The sequence below is a fragment of the Cherax quadricarinatus genome, chromosome 32 (assembly GCF_038502225.1).
Source record: "Cherax quadricarinatus isolate ZL_2023a chromosome 32, ASM3850222v1, whole genome shotgun sequence".
In the NCBI taxonomy this organism is placed as follows: Eukaryota; Metazoa; Arthropoda; class Malacostraca; order Decapoda; family Parastacidae; genus Cherax; species Cherax quadricarinatus.
The window spans coordinates 33,535,505-33,553,922 of record NC_091323.1 but is presented as its reverse complement, the minus strand read 5'-3'; the positions used below and the strand labels follow the sequence as shown (position 1 = coordinate 33,553,922).

Below are 18,418 nucleotides of genomic sequence, written 5' to 3'. Positions count from 1 at the left end.
TCAGGCAATCTGTCTCACGTCCCACCATTATTGTACAAGCGAGCGGCCCATATCCTTTCGCACGCTATTACATTACTTTTTAACAAGTCACTAGAAACTAGCACTTTCCCGATACTACTCAAGACAGCAAGGGTTACACCAATACATAAAGGTGGTGCCCCTACGGATGTAAACAACTATAGGCCAATATCAAACTTACCATTGCTATCCAAAATCTTCGAGAAACTCGTGCACAGGAGACTATATTCATTTATAACGGCACAAAACATACTCAACCCCTGCCAATTTGGATTCAGGAAAAATAAAAGCACTAATGATGCAATTGTACAAATGCTAGTTCTGCTTTACACAGCATTGGAAAAGAACGAATATCCGCTAGGAATTTTTATTGACCTAAGAAAAGCTTTTGACACAGTAGACCACGGCATCCTACTCCACAAACTTGACTATTATGGTATAAGAGGCCATGCGCTTGCATATTTTAAATCCTGCCTTACAAACAGGTATCAGTATGTCACCATTAAAGACACAGCCTCATCAACACGGCCACTTGATACCGGAGTTCCGCAGGGAAGTGTCCTTGGTCACCTGCTCTTCCTCATTTACATCAATGATCTTCCAAACGTATCCCAACACCTGAAATCCATTCTCTTTGCTGATGACACGACTTATGTCATTTTCGATTCTTATGACCAGAGTCTTTGGTAAGATGGGTAAGGAAGAAGGATGGGTAAGAATAGAAATATTGGAAAATGGTGGGAGGGGGGAGTGAGGTAGGATATAAAAGGTAAGTGGCCCAACCACTTTGGTGCAATTTAAAAAGTATATGTGGAATATTATAAAATTCTTGAAGGGGTATAACCCACCCTATTCTTGCAACCCTCAACACCATTGTTAACGAGGAGCTGTTCAAAATATCGACTTGGATGACAGCCAATAAACTTACACTTAACACTGACAAAACCTACTATATTATATTTGGTAGCAGAGCAGGTGTTGTGCAACTTAACATTAAGATCGACAACACTCTAATTGCCAGATATAATGAGGGCAAATTCCTAGGCCTATACCTCGACAACAACCTGAATTTCAGTACCCATATCCAACACATAACAAAAAAAGTATCCAAAATGGTTGGAATCCTCTCCAAGATACGATACTACGTGCCGCAAACTGCCCTTCTCATATTATACCATTCACTCGTTTATCCATACCTCACCTATGCTATTTGTGCTTGGGGATCAACTGCAGCAACACACCTAAAGCCAATAATAACCCAACAAAAAGCTGCAGTAAGAATAATCACTAAATCACATCCCTGGCAAACCCGCCCCCCCACTCTTCATAGATCTAAACTTACTCCCTGTTCAGAGCATCCACACTTAATACTGTGCAATCTACATCTACAGGACCTTAAATTCCAATATTAACCTTGACCTAAAACGCTTTCTTGATAGTTGTAACAGGACCCACAGGCATAATACCAGACACAAACATCTCTATGACATTCCCCGTGTCCGACTAAACCTTTACAAAAATTCTATGTATGTCAAAGGGCCTAAAATCTGGAACACCCTACCTGAAAGCTCTAGAACTGCAGGCACATTCATCACCTTCAAACCTACCGTTAGACAACATCTTATCTCCCTGATACACCCCGACAACTACATGAAAACCACCTGTTCACACTTACACTCACTCACCCACTTGATTATAATCACAGAAATACGAATCTTAATCATAAAACAATGAATCCTAACTAGTCATAAGTTTGCCTGTGATACTACAATATAGAACCTTTGTATTGTGCCAAAACAAAAGCATTTACATTGCTAAACTCACAAACTATAACGTAGTCACTTAGCCTTAATACCAACTTACTCCACAATCTGTATTAATTTAGAGTTAAGAATTAATCTAAGTCTGCCCGAAATGCCTAGACATGCTAGGTGTCCTAGTGGCCCCCTCTGTAATTAGTATTTTATAATATGTAAACCACGCAATATCCAAAATCTGTAAACCCCGCATTGTAACCTTTATAGAGAATAAACTTGATCATGATCAAGGAAGAGAAGGCTACAAGAGAAAATGATCAATAAAGCCAGGTTTGGGTGGGAGTGGTAAAGAGACACTAGGGACCGATGACTGGAAAAGGGAAGATAAATGAGAAACTGGATTCGAATACCAAGTAAAAAGGATACAAAACAACTAGGTTAGGCAGGGAAGGTATTAATCATTACTGGATGAGATGGACTAGATGCAGAAGAGGTGTACGATTTTACAAGTCTCTTTCGACAGCGCCATCTGGTGAATGCTTTCTCAGGAGGGAGGCCATCAGGTACCTTGCCATGTTTAAGAATGCATGGGCAGCCACCAAATCTGAGAAGAGAGTATTTAGGCTGCTATCTCGGCTATCGATTCGGCTTATGCCAGCAGAAGGAAATGGTATTTTGGAGACATGAATACCTTGAACTGGGGTAGAATGAGAGGGCTTAATAGAGGGCCGTATGGAATCGTAGAGGCTGATTCGAGACAGCTATAGATGAAGAAGAGGAAGGGGCAGCTAAGAATAAGTGTAGGTTTGGAAAGCAATGAAGAGGGATAAGATCGAGGGAAAGGGAAGAAAGAAAGTGGAGCCAGAAGTAGGTGAAGATGAATATGATTGAGGAGCGGTAGGAGAAGACTAAAATTTACCTCTATCTCCACCAGCAAAGGACTTGGAGAGGCACATAAAAATGAGCAAGTTGTATAAATATGGGTCGAGGAGTAGAATCTGAACTGAGGAGATGGAGGGAACGTGCATCTGCAGGAAAAGTTAAGCAGAAGAGGGTAAGGGTTTCAGGGTGTGTATGAAAAAGAACCTTACCATAGGACATGCCCTCTTTTTTTCAGTGCATGAATCTTTAATATAAACTGGGCATGACTGAGACTAGGAAGGTGGAGCTCCATCTCTGTGACAGGTAAATGGAACTGTCCCTGCGACAGGTAGATGGAACCGCTCCTGTGACAGGTAGATGGAATTGTCTCTGTAAAAGGCAGATAGAACTGTCCCTGTGACAGGCATGTGGAACATTAGAGTTTGCATTCTAAACGCATTGCTGTTGGAATCTGGAACGCTGTATATTAGTATTGTGTCTACATGAGCTATGTGGTGAGGAGTTGTTGACAAGTGACAATGTTTCCCGACAGGATAGTGGAACTAATCTCATGGTGATCTTCGTAAGGCTGACTTGGTGACCAGAGGTTTGCATGTAGTAACTTGTGATCCCGATCACCTCTTAGACACTTTCAGGTGATCAAGTCCTTGGTGACATCGATGTGACTTAGTTACTAGCTGGTGATCTCAGGCACTTACCATACAGCAATTTACCGGGCAACAGACAGCCACTTACTGGGCAGGCACACCCACTTGATGGGAACCAGACAGCCACTTACTGAGCACAAGAGAGCCACTTGAACTTCTTAGGCCAGATGTCCAGGTTGTTAAGTGTGGCGGTTCTGCACGTCTTCTTAGCCTCGTGCTGCACGAAGGAGACTACTGCACTACCAGGTTAGTAACCTACATTACCACTACCACAACCTCCCTACACACTACTATTTCCACCCTCCACTGCCATCCTATCACTACAACCCTACCACTACCATTTCCGTCCTACCACTACCACTACGAATTCCACCCACACACTAGCATTTCCATCCTACCACTACCACTACGAATTCCACCCACACACTACCATTTCCATCCTACCACTACTACCCTACCACTACCAATTCTACCCTACCACACTCCCATTTCCATCCTACCACACGAATTTAGAGCATCGCAAATATAATAATCTCGCATTAGCATTCCAAGTGACTATCGCTATCACTTCCTCTCAGTCCTTTTTTTTCCTCGTATTCTGTCCTCTCATCTGTAATTCTTTTCCTTTCTAGGTCTCTCCTTGCCTCCCTTTTCTCTTAATATTTATTCTCTTCTGTCCGTTTCGGATTCCACCAATCCTTTTTCCTGGTGCTTCCATTCCCGCCTTCTTGACTCCTCTCGCCTTTCCACTCCTCTTCCACTTTTCTTCATTTGCTTTGCCTAGAAATGTTCAGTATTTTGCCCCATAGTTTTGTTGGGAGTGAGAGAGGTTAACACACCCACCAGAGGCTAAGTATCGACCTCCACAAACACATATCGGTGAGTACACAGGTGACCGGCATTATGACGGACGCTCACGCTGTGACATCATAACGCACACTACAGTGGCTACCACACGACTGGTCAGTCTGGGTGGCAAGAACCTTTGCAAACATTCAGGCTGAATATATTTAATATTAGTATTAAGCACAAGATTCCATACATGTGTGATACAAGCTACATACTATCTAATGCAACTTGTACGATTTTTTTTTAAATTAAGTAATTTCTAGGGAGAAGTGATTATAACATTGAGTATATAGGAGTGAAACTAACTGTCCACACATGGAATCATCCTGGTTACGCTTATAATAAAGTGCATTTACAAAAATGGTGTATGCAAATAATACAAAATTACCTGGGAGAGGTGGCATTATACAGGCATATATGACACTTCATTATATAGTTTACCAAGTAAATCTTTACTGATTACTGTAGTGCTATAGTTCATCCTCCACGATATCAACTTCACAAATGATTGCTACTTTATTTTTTTGAAGAATGAGACACTTGTGCAACATTTGGGAATTTTTACTGAAGAAACGTTTCGCCAACCAGTTGCTTCGAGTCAGCCAACCAAAACATTTGGTTGGCTGACTCGAATGCTACTAAGATCACACATTGCTACTCTCTGTGAATGAATGTCCCTAAGATGATTCTTTATTATTCTCATACATGAAGACGAATGACAAAATGTATATTCTCACTAACAATAACATTGCTTGATACTTATATAAAAATTAAAATACACAAAAATAAAATACAAAATCATTACCCTTATTGAGAGGCTGAGGCTGGTGTTGATAGGTTCACTGATTCTAAATTCGCTCCTGCCTTGACCTCGTAAAATTATCGTGCTATTACTATGCGGCATTGGACGAGATATTGGAATTATCAGCTCGTAAAATGAGCATTATCAGGGTGAGGAGGTTGAGGCAGTGAGCTCAGAGCATTGTGCTGCATCAGAGTGGGTGGGTTGAAGCAGTGAGCTCAGAGCATTGTGCTGCATCAGAGTGGGTGGGTTGAGGCAGTGAACTCAGAGCATTGTGCTGCATCAGAGTGGGTGGGTTGAGGCAGTGAGCTCAGAGCATTGTGCTGCATCAGAGTGGGTGGGTTGAAGCAGTGAGCTCAGAGCATTGTGCTGCATCAGTGGGTGGGTTGAGGCAGTGAGCTCAGAGCATTGTGCTGCATCAGAGTGGGTGTGTTGAAGCAGTGAGCTCAGAGCATTGTGCTGCATCAGAGTGGGTGGGTTGAGGCAGTGAGCTCAGAGCATTGTGTTGCATCAGGGTGTGTGAGTTGAGGCAGTGTGCTGCATCAGGTCAGAGCATTGTGCTGTATCAGTGAGCTCAGAGCATGGGCATGAGTTTAGGCAGTGATCTCAGAGCTCAGAGCATTGTGCTGCATCAGAGTGGGTGGGTTGAGGCAGTGAGCTCAGAGCATTGTGTTGCATCAGGGTGTGTGAGTTGAGGCAGTGAGGTCAGAGCATTGTGCTGTATCAGGTTGGGTGAGTTTAGGCAGTGATCTCAGAGCATTGTGTTGCATCAGGGTGGGTGAGTTTAGGCAGTGAGCTCAGAGCATTGTGCTGCATCAGGTTGGGTGAGTTTAGGCAGTGAGCTCAGAGCATTGTGCTGTTGTTATTTAATTGTTCAGTCCCAGGAAATCAGCCAATCGAAAGTCTGAGACACAGACTCGATTGCAGTTTACTGGGTAATTCCGTAATATATTGAAACTAAGTGATTTGTGATCACTTTCCCCAAGCTTATCATTAGCCTCAAGATTATTAATCAGTGAATCTTTGTTGGCAAGAACCAAGTCAAGCAGATTGTTTCCTCTAGTTGGTTCTGTCACAAACTGTTTTAAAAAGCAATCCTGAACTGTATCAAGAAAGTCACTAGACTCAAGATTTCCTGTCAAATTGTTCCAATCAATTTGTCTAAAGTTAAAATCCCCCATTTATAGACGGTAGTTAATGCATAAGAAAGACCTGGCTCTTAATAACAGAGAAAGAACAAGCATTAAACCCGTTGAGTAAACAGAGAAGAAATATAAGAAGGTTGTAAAAGAGTAATAAGAGAATTAAGCAGCAGTAGCACTAAGCTTGTCTTCTTGACACACAGAGAGCAAAGAGAGACGAAGATAGAGCACAAAATGTATGAATATATTCAGATATACTGCTTTAAAACACCGGCTGCACTGTGCCACTAGCAATGATCCAGGAAATAACACATCTATCACTGTGATATCCTAAACCACTTTCACTTCCAAACCTTGAGCCCAGGTAACCAATTTCTATGCATTCCTTCATTAACACTAGATGTATTCGGGTCATTGCGCAATCCGAGGAACGTATCCCAGTATTCCATAACCCCAGTCCCCTGTGCCTCAAGGCACGCTGTTGGAATAGTGCAGAGTGCCGCGTAAGTTAATAATACAGTTAAATATTAGCGTTGAAGAATTTAATCGAAATAGAAAAAGCAATCACAAGTCATATGGAAGCTAACATTCAAATTTCTTCAATAAAAATAGTAAATTAAGACATACACCAAATCTAATTAGAATCTCGCAAAGAGAGCAGAGACCGATATCCTAAAATACACATTAACATTAATCTTGAAGTTGCTCAGACGATGCATTATCAAGTTACCAGCATGAAAAACCTGATGGTAATCATATACTACACTAAGAACTTATTGCATGAGAAGCAGGATTTCATTTTTTACAATTAAAAAATATAGGAACCACACAGTCCCGCGTGTGACATGGGAAAGCAGGCGCTGGCACCTTAGAATGCTACTCCATATACCATGCGACAGCAAGCCTATTACAGTGCTAAATGTAGCATGGGACAAAAAGGCCTATTATAGTGCTAAATGTAGCATGGGGCAACATGCCTATTACAGTGCTAAATGTAGCATGGGACAACAGGCCTATTACAGTGCTAAATGTAGCATGGGACAACAGGCCTATTACAGTGCTAAATGTAGCATGGGACAACAGGCCTATTACAGTGCTATATGTAGCATGAGACAACAGGCCTATTACAGTGCTAAATGTAGCATGGGACAACAGGCCTATTACAGTGCTAAATGTAGCATGGGACAACAGGCCTATTACAGTGCTAAATGTAGCATGGGACAACAGGCCTATTACAGTGCTCCTCCAGGTACCATGGACAGTAGAACTATTACAATGCTCCTCCAGGTACCATGGACACTAGAGCTATTACAGTGCTCCTCCAGGTACCATGGACACTAGAGCTATTACAGTGCTCCTCCAGGTAACATGGACAGTAGAACTATTACAATGCTCCTCCAGGTACCATGGACAATTGAGCTATTACAGTGCTCCTCCAGGTACCATGGACAGTAGAACTATTACAATGCTCCTCCAGGTATCATGGACACTAGAACTATTACAATGCTCCTCCAGGTACCACGGACACTAGAACTATTACAATGCTCCTCCATTTACCATGGAAACTAGAACTATTACAGTGCTCCTCCAGGTACCATAGACAGTAGAACTATTACAATGCTCCTCCAGGTACCATGGAAACTAGAATTATTACAATGCTCCTGCAGGTACAATGGACACTAGAACTATTACAATGCTCCTCCAGGTACCATGGACACTAGAACTATTACAATGCTCCTCTAGGTACGATGGACACTAGAACTATTACAATGCTCCTCAGGTACCATGGACACTAGAACTATTACCATGCTCCTCCAGGTACCATGGACTGTAGAACTATTACAATGCTCCTCCAGGTACCATGGACACTAGAACTAATACAATGCTCCTCCAGGTACCATGGACACTAGAACTATTACCATGCTCCTCCAGGTACCATGGACACTAGAACTATTACCATGCTCCTCCAGGAACCATGGACAGTAGAACTATTACAATGCTCCTCCAGGTACCATGGACACTAGAACTATTACAATGCTCCCCCAGGTACCATGGACACTAGAACTATTACCATGCTCCTCCAGGTACCATGGACACTAGAACTATTACCATGCCCCTCTAGGTACCATGGACACTAGAACTCTTACCATGCTCCTCAAGGTACCATGGACACTAGAACTATTACCATGCCCCTCCAGGTACCATGGACACTAGAACTAATACAATGCTCCTCCAGGTACCATGGACACTAGAACCATTACCATGCCCCTCCAGGTACCATGGACACTAGAACTATTACTATGCCCCTCCAGATACCATGGACACTAGAACTATTACAATGCTCCTCCAGGTACCATGGACATTAGAACTATTACCATGCTCCTCCAGGTACCATGGACAGTAGAACTATTACCATGCCCCTCCAGGTGCCATGGACACTAAACTATTACAATGCTCCTCCAGGTACAATGGACAGTAGAACTATTACAATGCTCCTCCAGGTACCATGGACAGTAGAACTATTACAATGCTCCTCCAGGTACCATGGACACTAGAACTATTACCATGCTCCTCCAGGTACCATGGACAGTAGAACTATTACCATGCCCCTCCAGGTACCATGGACACTAAACTATTACAATGCTCCTCCAGGTAACATGGACAGTAGAACTATTACAATGCTCCTCCAGGTACGATGGACACTAGAACTATTACCATGCCCTTCCAGGTACCATGGACACTAGAACTATTACTATGCCCCTCCAGGTACCATGGACACTAGAACTATTACCATGCCCCTCCAGGTACCATGGACACTAGAACTAATACAATGCTCCTCCAGGTACCATGGACACTAGAACCATTACCATGCCCCTCCAGGTACCATGGACACTAGAACTATTACTATGCCCCTCCAGATACCATGGACACTAGAACTATTACAATGCTCCTCCAGGTACCATGGACATTAGAACTATTACCATGCTCCTCCAGGTACCATGGACAGTAGAACTATTACCATGCCCCTCCAGGTGCCATGGACACTAAACTATTACAATGCTCCTCCAGGTACAATGGACAGTAGAACTATTACAATGCTCCTCCAGGTACCATGGACAGTAGAACTATTACAATGCTCCTCCAGGTACCATGGACAGTAGAACTATTACCATGCTCCTCCAGGTACCATGGACAGTAGAACTATTACCATGCCCCTCCAGGTACCATGGACACTAAACTATTACAATGCTCCTCCAGGTAACATGGACAGTAGAACTATTACAATGCTCCTCCAGGTACGATGGACACTAGAACTATTACCATGCCCTTCCAGGTACCATGGACACTAGAACTATTACCATGCTCCTCCAGGTACCATGGACACTAGAACTATTACCATGCCCCTCCAGGTACCATGGACACTAGAACTATTACAATGCTCCTCCAGGTACCATGGACACTAGAACTATTACCATGCCCCTCCAGGTACCATGGACACTAGAACTATTACTATGCCCCTCCAGATACCATGGACACTAGAACTATTACAATGCTCCTCCAGGTACCATGGACATTAGAACTATTACCATGCTCCTCCAGGTACCATGGACAGTAGAACTATTACCATGCCCCTCCAGGTGCCGTGGACACTAAACTATTACAATGCTCCTCCAGGTACAATGGACAGTAGAACTATTATAATGCTCCTCGAGGTACCATGGACACTAGAACTATTACCATGCCCTTCCAGGTACCATGGACACTAGAACTATTACCATGCTCCTCCAGGTACCATGGACAGTAGAACTATTACCATGCCCCTCCAGGTACCATGGACACTAAACTATTACAATGCTCCTCCAGGTACCATGGACAGTAGAACTATTACAATGCTCATCCAGGTACCATGGACACTAGAACTATTACCATGCCCTTCCAGGTACCATGGACACTAGAACTATTACCATGCTCCTCCAGGTACCATGGACACTAGAACTATTACCATGCCCCTCCAGGTACCATGGACACTAGAACTATTACAATGCTCCTCCAGGTACCATGGACTCTAGAACTATTACCATGCTCCTACAGGTACCATGGACACTAGAACTATTACCATGCAACTCCAGGTACGATGGACACTAGAACTATTACCATGCACCTCCAGGTACCATGGACACTAGAACTATTACCATGCTCCTCCAGGTACCATGGACACAAGAGCTATTACCATGCTCCTCCAGGTATCATGGACACTAGAACTATTACCATGCCCCTCCAGGTACCATGGACAATAGAACTATTACCATGCTCCTCCAGGTACCATGGACACTAGAACTATTACCATGCCCCTCCAGGTACCATGGACACTAGAACTATTACAATGCTCCTCGAGGTACCATGGACACTAGAATTATTACAATCCTCCTCCAGGTACCATGGACACTAGAATTATTACCATGCCCCTCCAGGTACCATGGACACTAGAACTACTACAATGCTCCTCCAGGTACCATGGACAGTAGAGCTACTACAATGCTCCTCCAGGTACCATGGACACTAGAACTATTACCATGCTCCTCCAGGTACCATGGACACTAGAACTATTACCATGCTCCTCCAGGTACCATGGACACTAGAACCATAACCATGCTCCTCCAGGTACCATTGGCACTAGAACTATTACAATGCTCCTCCAGGTACCATGGACACTAGAGCTATTAACATGCTCCTCCAGGTACCATGGACAGTAGAGCTATTACAATGCTCCTCCAGGTACCATGGACACTAGAACTATTACCATGCTCCTCCAGGTACCATGGACACTAGAACTATTACCATGCTCCTCCAGGTACCATGGACACTAGAACTATAACCATGCTCCTCCAGGTACCATTGGCACTAGAACTATTACAATGCTCCTCCAGGTACCATGGACACTAGAGCTATTAACATGCTCCTCCAGGTACAAAGGACACTAGAACTATTACCATGCCCCTCCAGGTACCATGGACACTAGAACTATTACCATGCTCCTCCAGGTACCATGCACACTAGAACTATTACCATGCCCCTCCAGGTACCATGGACACTAGAACTATTACAATGCTCCTCCAGGAACCATGGACACTAGAATTATTACCATGCCCCTCCAGGTACCATGGACACTAGAACTATTACAATGCTCCTCCAGGTACCATGGACATTAGAACTATCACCATGCCCCTCCAGGTACCATGGACACTAGAACTATTACCATGCCCCTCCAGGTACCATGGACACTAGAACTATTACAATGCCCCTCCAGGTACAATGGACACTAGAACTATTACCATGCCCCTCCAGGTACCATGGACACTAGAACTATTACAATGCTCCTCCAGGTACCATGGACAGTAGAACTATTACAATGCTCCTCCAGGTACCATGGACACTAGAGCTATTACTATACTCCTCCAGGTACCATGGACACAAGAACTATTACCATGCTCCTCCAGGTACCATGGACACTAGAACTATTACCATGCTCCTCCAGGTACCATGCACACTAGAACTATTACCATGCCCCTCCAGGTACCATGGACACTAGAACTATTACAATGCTCCTCCAGGAACCATGGACACTAGAATTATTACCATGCCCCTCCAGGTACCATGGACACTAGAACTATTACAATGCTCCTCCAGGTACCATGGACATTAGAACTATTACCATGCCCCTCCAGGTACCATGGACACTAGAACTATTATTATGCCCCTCCAGGTACCATGGACACTAGAACTATTACAATGCCCCTCCAGGTACAATGGACACTAGAACTATTACCATGCCCCTCCAGGTACCATGGACACTAGAACTATTACAATGCTCCTCCAGGTACCATGGACAGTAGAACTATTACAATGCTCCTCCAGGTACCATGGACACTAGAGCTATTACTATACTCCTCCAGGTACCATGGACACAAGAACTATTACCATGCTCCTCCAGGTACCATGGACACTAGAACTATTACCATGCTCCTCCAGGTACCATGGACACTAGAACTATTAACATGCTCCTCCAGGTACCATGGACACTAGAGTTATTACCATGCTCCTCCAGGTACCATGGACACTAGAACTATTACCATGCCCCTCCAGGTACCATGGACACTGGAACTATTACAATGCTCCTCCAGGTACCATGGACACTAGAGCTATTACAGTGCTCCTCCAGGTACCACGGACACTAGAGCTATTACAGTGCTCCTCCAGGTACCATGGACAATTAAGCTATTACAGTGCTCCTCCAGGTACCATGGACAGTAGAAATATTACAATGCTCCTCCAGGTATCATGGACACTAGAACTATTACCATGCCCCTCCAGGTACCATGGACACTAGAGCTGTTACAATGCTCCTCCAGGTACCATGGGCACTAGAACTATTACCATGCCCCTCCAGGTACCATGGACACTAGAACTATTACTATGCCCCTCCAGATACCAAGGACACTACATCTATTACAATGCTCCTCCAGGTACCATGGACATTAGAACTATTACCATGCTCCTCCAGGTACCATGGACACTAAAACCATTACCATGCCCCTCCAGGTACCATGGACACTAGAACTATTACAATGCTCCTCCAGGTACCATGGACAGTAGAACTATTACAATGCTCCTCCAGGTACCATGGACAGTAGAATTATTACAATGCTCCTTCAGGTACCATGGACACTAGAACTATTACCATGCTCCTCCAGGTACCATGGACAGTAGAGATATTACCATGCCCCTCCAGGTACCATGGACACGAGAACTATTACAATGCTCCTCCAGGTACCATGGACAGTAGAACTATTACAATGCTCCTCCAGGTACCTTGGACACTAGACCTATTACCATGCCCTTCCAGGTACCATGGACACTAGAACTATTACCATGCTCCTCCAGGTACCATGGACACTAGAACTATTACCATGCCCCTCCAGGTACCATGGACACTAGAACTATTACAATGCTCCTCCAGGTACCATGGACTCTAGAACGATTACCATGCTCCTCCAGGTACCATGGACACTAGATCTATTACCATGCTCCTCCAGGTACCATGGACACTAGAACTATTACCATGCTCCTCCAGGTACCATGGACACAAGAGGTATTACCATGCTCCTCCAGGTATCACTGACACTAGAACTATTACCATGCCCCTCCATGTACCATGGACACTAGAACTACGACCATGTTCCTCCATGTACCTTGGACACTAGAACTATTACCATGCCCCTCCAGGTACCATGGACACTAGAACTATTACAATGCTCCTCGAGGTACCATGGACACTAGAATTATTACAATGCTCCTCCAGGTACTATGGACACAAGAACTATTACCATGCACCTCCAGGTACCACGGACACTAAAACTATTACCATGCCCCTCCAGGTAACATGTACAGTAGAACTATTACCATGCCCCTCCAGGTTCCATGGACACTAGAACTATTACCATGCTCCTCCAGGTACCATGGACACTAGAACTATTACCATGCCCCTCCAGGTACCATGGACACTAGAACTATTGCAATGCTCCTCCAGGTACCATGGACAGTAGAGGTATTACAATGCTCCTCCAGGTACCATGGACACTAGAACTATTACCATGCTCCTCCAGGTGCCATGGACACTAGAACTATTACCATGCTCCTCCAGGTACCATGGACACTAGAACTATTAACATGCTCCTCAAGGTACCATGGACACTAGAACTATTACCATGCTCCTCCAGGTACCATTGACACTAGAACTATTACAATGCTCCTCCAGGTACCATGGACACTAGAGCTATTAACATGCTCCTCCAGGTACAATGGACACTAGAACTATTACCATGCCCCTCCAGGTACCATGGACACTAGAACTATTACCATGCTCCTATAGGTACCATGCACACTATAACTATTTCCATGTTCCTCCAGGTACCATGTACAGTAGAACTATTACAATGCTCCTCGAGGTACCATGGACACTAGAATTATTACAATGCTCCTCCAGGTACTATGGACACAAGAACTATTACCATGCACCTCCAGGTACCACGGACACTAAAACTATTACCATGCCCCTCCAGGTACCATGTACAGTAGAACTATTACCATGCCCCTCCAGGTACCATGGACACTAGAACTATTACAATGCTCCTCCAGGTACCATGGACACTAGAACTATTACCATGCCCCTCCAGGTACCATGGACACTAGAACTATTGCAATGCTCCTCCAGGTACCATGGACATTAGAGGTATTACAATGCTCCTCCAGGTACCATGGACACTAGAACTATTACCATGCTCCTCCAGGTGCCATGGACACTAGAACTATTACCATGCTCCTCCAGGTACCATGGACACAAGAACTATTAACATGCTCCTCAAGGTACCATGGACACTAGAACTATTACCATGCTCCTCCAGGTACCATTGACACTATAACTATTACAATGCTCCTCCAGGTACCATGGACACTAGAGCTATTAACATGCTCCTCCAGGTACAATGGACACTAGAACTATTACCATGCCCCTCCAGGTACCATGGACACTAGAACTATTACCATGCTCCTATAGGTACCATGCACACTATAACTATTACCATGTTCCTCCAGGTACCATGGACACTAGAACTATTACAATGCTTCTCCAGGTACCATGGACACTAGAACTATTACCATGCACCTCCAGGTACCATGGACACTAGAACTATTGCAATGCTCCTCCAGATACCATGGACAGCAGAGCTATTACAATGCTCCTCCAGGTACCATGGGCACTAGAACTATTACAATGCTCCTCCAGGTACCATGGACACTAGAACTATTACCATGCTCCTCCAGGTACCATGGACACAAGAACTATTACCATGCTCCTCCAGGTACCATGGGCACTAGAACTATTACCATGCTCCTCCATGTACCATTGACACTAGAACTATTATAATGCTCCTCCAGGTACCATGGACACTAGAGCTATTAACATGCTCCTCCAGGTACCATGGACATTAGAACTATTACAATGCTCCTCCAGGTACCATGGACACTAGAACTATTACAATGCTCCTCCAGGTACCATGGACAGTAGAACTATTACAATGCTCCTCCAGGTGCCATGGACACTAGAAGTATTACCATGCTCCTCCAGGTACCATGGACACTAGAACTATTACCATGCTCCTCCAGGTACCATGGACACTAGAACTATTACTATGCTCCTCCAGGTACCATGGACACTAGAACTATTAGCATGCTCCTCCAGGTACCATGGACACTAGAGCTATTACCATGCTCCTCCAGGTACCATGGACACTAGAACTATTACCATGCCCCTCCAGGTACCATGGACACTAGAACTATTACCATGCTCCTCCAGGTACCATGGACACTAGAACTATTACCATGCCCCTCCAGGTACCATGGACACTAGAACTATTACAATGCTCTTCCAGGTACCATGGACACTAGATTTATTACCATGCTCCTCCAGGTACCATGGACACTAGGACTATTACAATGCTCCTCCAGGTACCATGGACACTAGAATTATTACCATGCCCCTCCAGGTGACATGGACACTAGAACTATTACCATGCCCCTCCAGGTACCATGGACACTAGAACTATTACCATGCCCCTCCAGGTACCATGGGCACTAGAACTTTTACAATGCTCCTCCAGGTACGATGGACACTAGAACTATTACCATGCCCCTCCAGGTACCATGGACACTAGAACTATTACAATGCTCCTCCAGGTACCATGGACACTAGAACTATTAACATGCCCCTCCAGGTACCATGGACACTAAACTATTACAATGCTCCTCCAGGTACCATGGACAGTAGAACTATTACAATGCTCCTCCAGGTACCATGGACACTAGAACTATTACCATTCCCCTCCAGGTACCATGGACACTAGAACTATTACCATGTTCCTCCAGGTACCATGGTCACTAGAACTATTACCATGCCCCTCAAGGTACCATGGACACTAGAACTATTACCATGCTCCTCCAGGTACCATGGACACTAGAAGTATTACCATGCTTCTGCAGGTACCATGGACACAAGAACTATTACCATGCTCCTTCAGGTACAATGGACACTAGAACTATTACCATGCTTCTCCAGGTACCATGGACACAAGAACTATTACCATGCTCCTTCAGGTACAATGGACACTAGAACTATTACCATGCTCCTCCAGGTACCATTTCGCTGAAGAAGTACTTCCTAAGATCGTATTACCATGCTCCTCCAGGTACCCTGGACACTAGAACTATTACCATGCTCCTCCAGGTACCATGGACACTAGAACTATTACAATGCTCCTCCAGGTACCATGGACACTAGAACTATTAACATGCCCCTCCAGGTACCATGGACACTAAACTATTACAATGCTCCTCCAGGTACCATGGACAGTAGAACTATTACAATGCTCCTCCAGGTACCATGGACACTAGAACTATTACCATTCCCCTCCCGGTACCATGGACACTAGAACTATTACCATGCTCCTCCAGGTACCATGGGCACTAGAACTATTACCATGCCCCTCAAGGTACCATGGACACTAGAACTACTACCATGCTCCTCCAGGTACCATGGACACTAGAAGTATTACCATGCTCCTCCAGGTACAATGGACACTAGAACTATTACCATGCTTCCCCAGGTACCATGGACACTAGAACTATTACCATGCTCCTCCAGGTACAATGGACACTAGAACTATTATCATGCTCCTCCAGGTACCATGGACACTAGAACTATTACCATGCTCCTGCAGGTACCATGGACACTAGAACTATTACCATGTCCCTCCAGGTACCATGGACACTAGAACTATTACAATGCTCCTCCAGGTACCATGGACAGTAGAACTATTACCATGCTCCTCCAGGTACCATGGACACTAGAAGTATTACCATGCTCCTCCAGGTACAATGGACACTAGAACTATTACCATGCTTCCCCAGGTACCATGGACACTAGAACTATTACCATGCTCCTCCAGGTACAATGGACACTAGAACTATTATCATGCTCCTCCAGGTACCATGGACACTAGAACTATTACAATCCTCCTCCAGGTACCATGGACACTAGAATTATTACCATGCTCCTCCAGGTACCATGGACACTAGGACTATTACAATGCTCCTCCAGGTACCATGGACATTAGAATTATTACCATGCCCCTCCAGGTGACATGGACACTAGAACTATTACAATGCTCCTCCAGGTACCATGGACACTAGAACTATTACCATGCTCCTCCAGGTACCATGGACACTAGAACTATTACTATGCTCCTCCAGGTACCATGGACACTAGAACTATTAGCATGCTCCTCCAGGTACCATGGACACTAGAGCTATTACCATGCTCCTCCAGGTACCATGGACACTAGAACTATTACCATGCCCCTCCAGGTACCATGGACACTAGAACTATTACCATGCTCCTCCAGATACCATGGACACTAGAACTATTACCATGCCCCTCCAGGTACCATGGACACTAGAACTATTACAATCCTCCTCCAGGTACCATGGACACTAGAATTATTACCATGCTCCTCCAGGTACCATGGACACTAGGACTATTACAATGCTCCTCCAGGTACCATGGACATTAGAATTATTACCATGCCCCTCCAGGTGACATGGACACTAGAACTATTACCATGCCCCTCCAGGTACCATGGACACTAGAACTATTACCATGCCCCTCCAGGTACCATGGACACTAGAACTATTACAATGCTCCTCCAGGTACCATGGACACTAGAACTATTACCATGCCCCTCCAGGTACCATGGACACTAGAACTATTACCATGCCCCTCCAGGTACCATGGACACTAGAACTATTACAATGCTCCTCCAGGTACCATGGACACTAGAACTATTAACATGCCCCTCCAGGTGCCATGGACACTAAACTATTACAATGCTCCTCCAGGTACCATGGACAGTAGAACTATTAAAATGCTCCTCCAGGTACCATGGACACTAGAACTATTACCATTCCCCTCCAGGTACCATGGACACTAGAACTATTACCATGCTCCTCCAGGTACCATGGGCACTAGAACTATTACCATGTCCCTCAAGGTACCATGGATACTAGAACTATTACCATGCTCCTCCAGGTACCATGGACACTAGAAGTATTACCATGCTCCTCCAGGTACAATGGACACTAGAACTATTACCATGCTTCTCCAGGTACCATGGACACTAGAACTATTACCATGCTCCTCCAGGTACAATG

General features: G+C 44.6%; 1 protein-coding gene across 1 annotated transcript in view; it reads left to right on the top strand.

The window, feature by feature from the left end:
- The first annotated feature begins 2,923 nt into the window (after positions 1–2,923).
- LOC128690101 (neural cell adhesion molecule 2-like) overlaps positions 2,924–18,418 on the top strand; it is a 31,530-nt gene continuing 16,035 nt past the window's right edge. Inside the window, exon 1 of the mRNA XM_070090747.1 lies at positions 2,924–3,550. Coding sequence (XP_069946848.1) covers positions 3,472–3,550 — 79 coding nt within the window. The 5' untranslated portion in view covers positions 2,924–3,471. The remainder of the gene's footprint in view (positions 3,551–18,418) is intronic.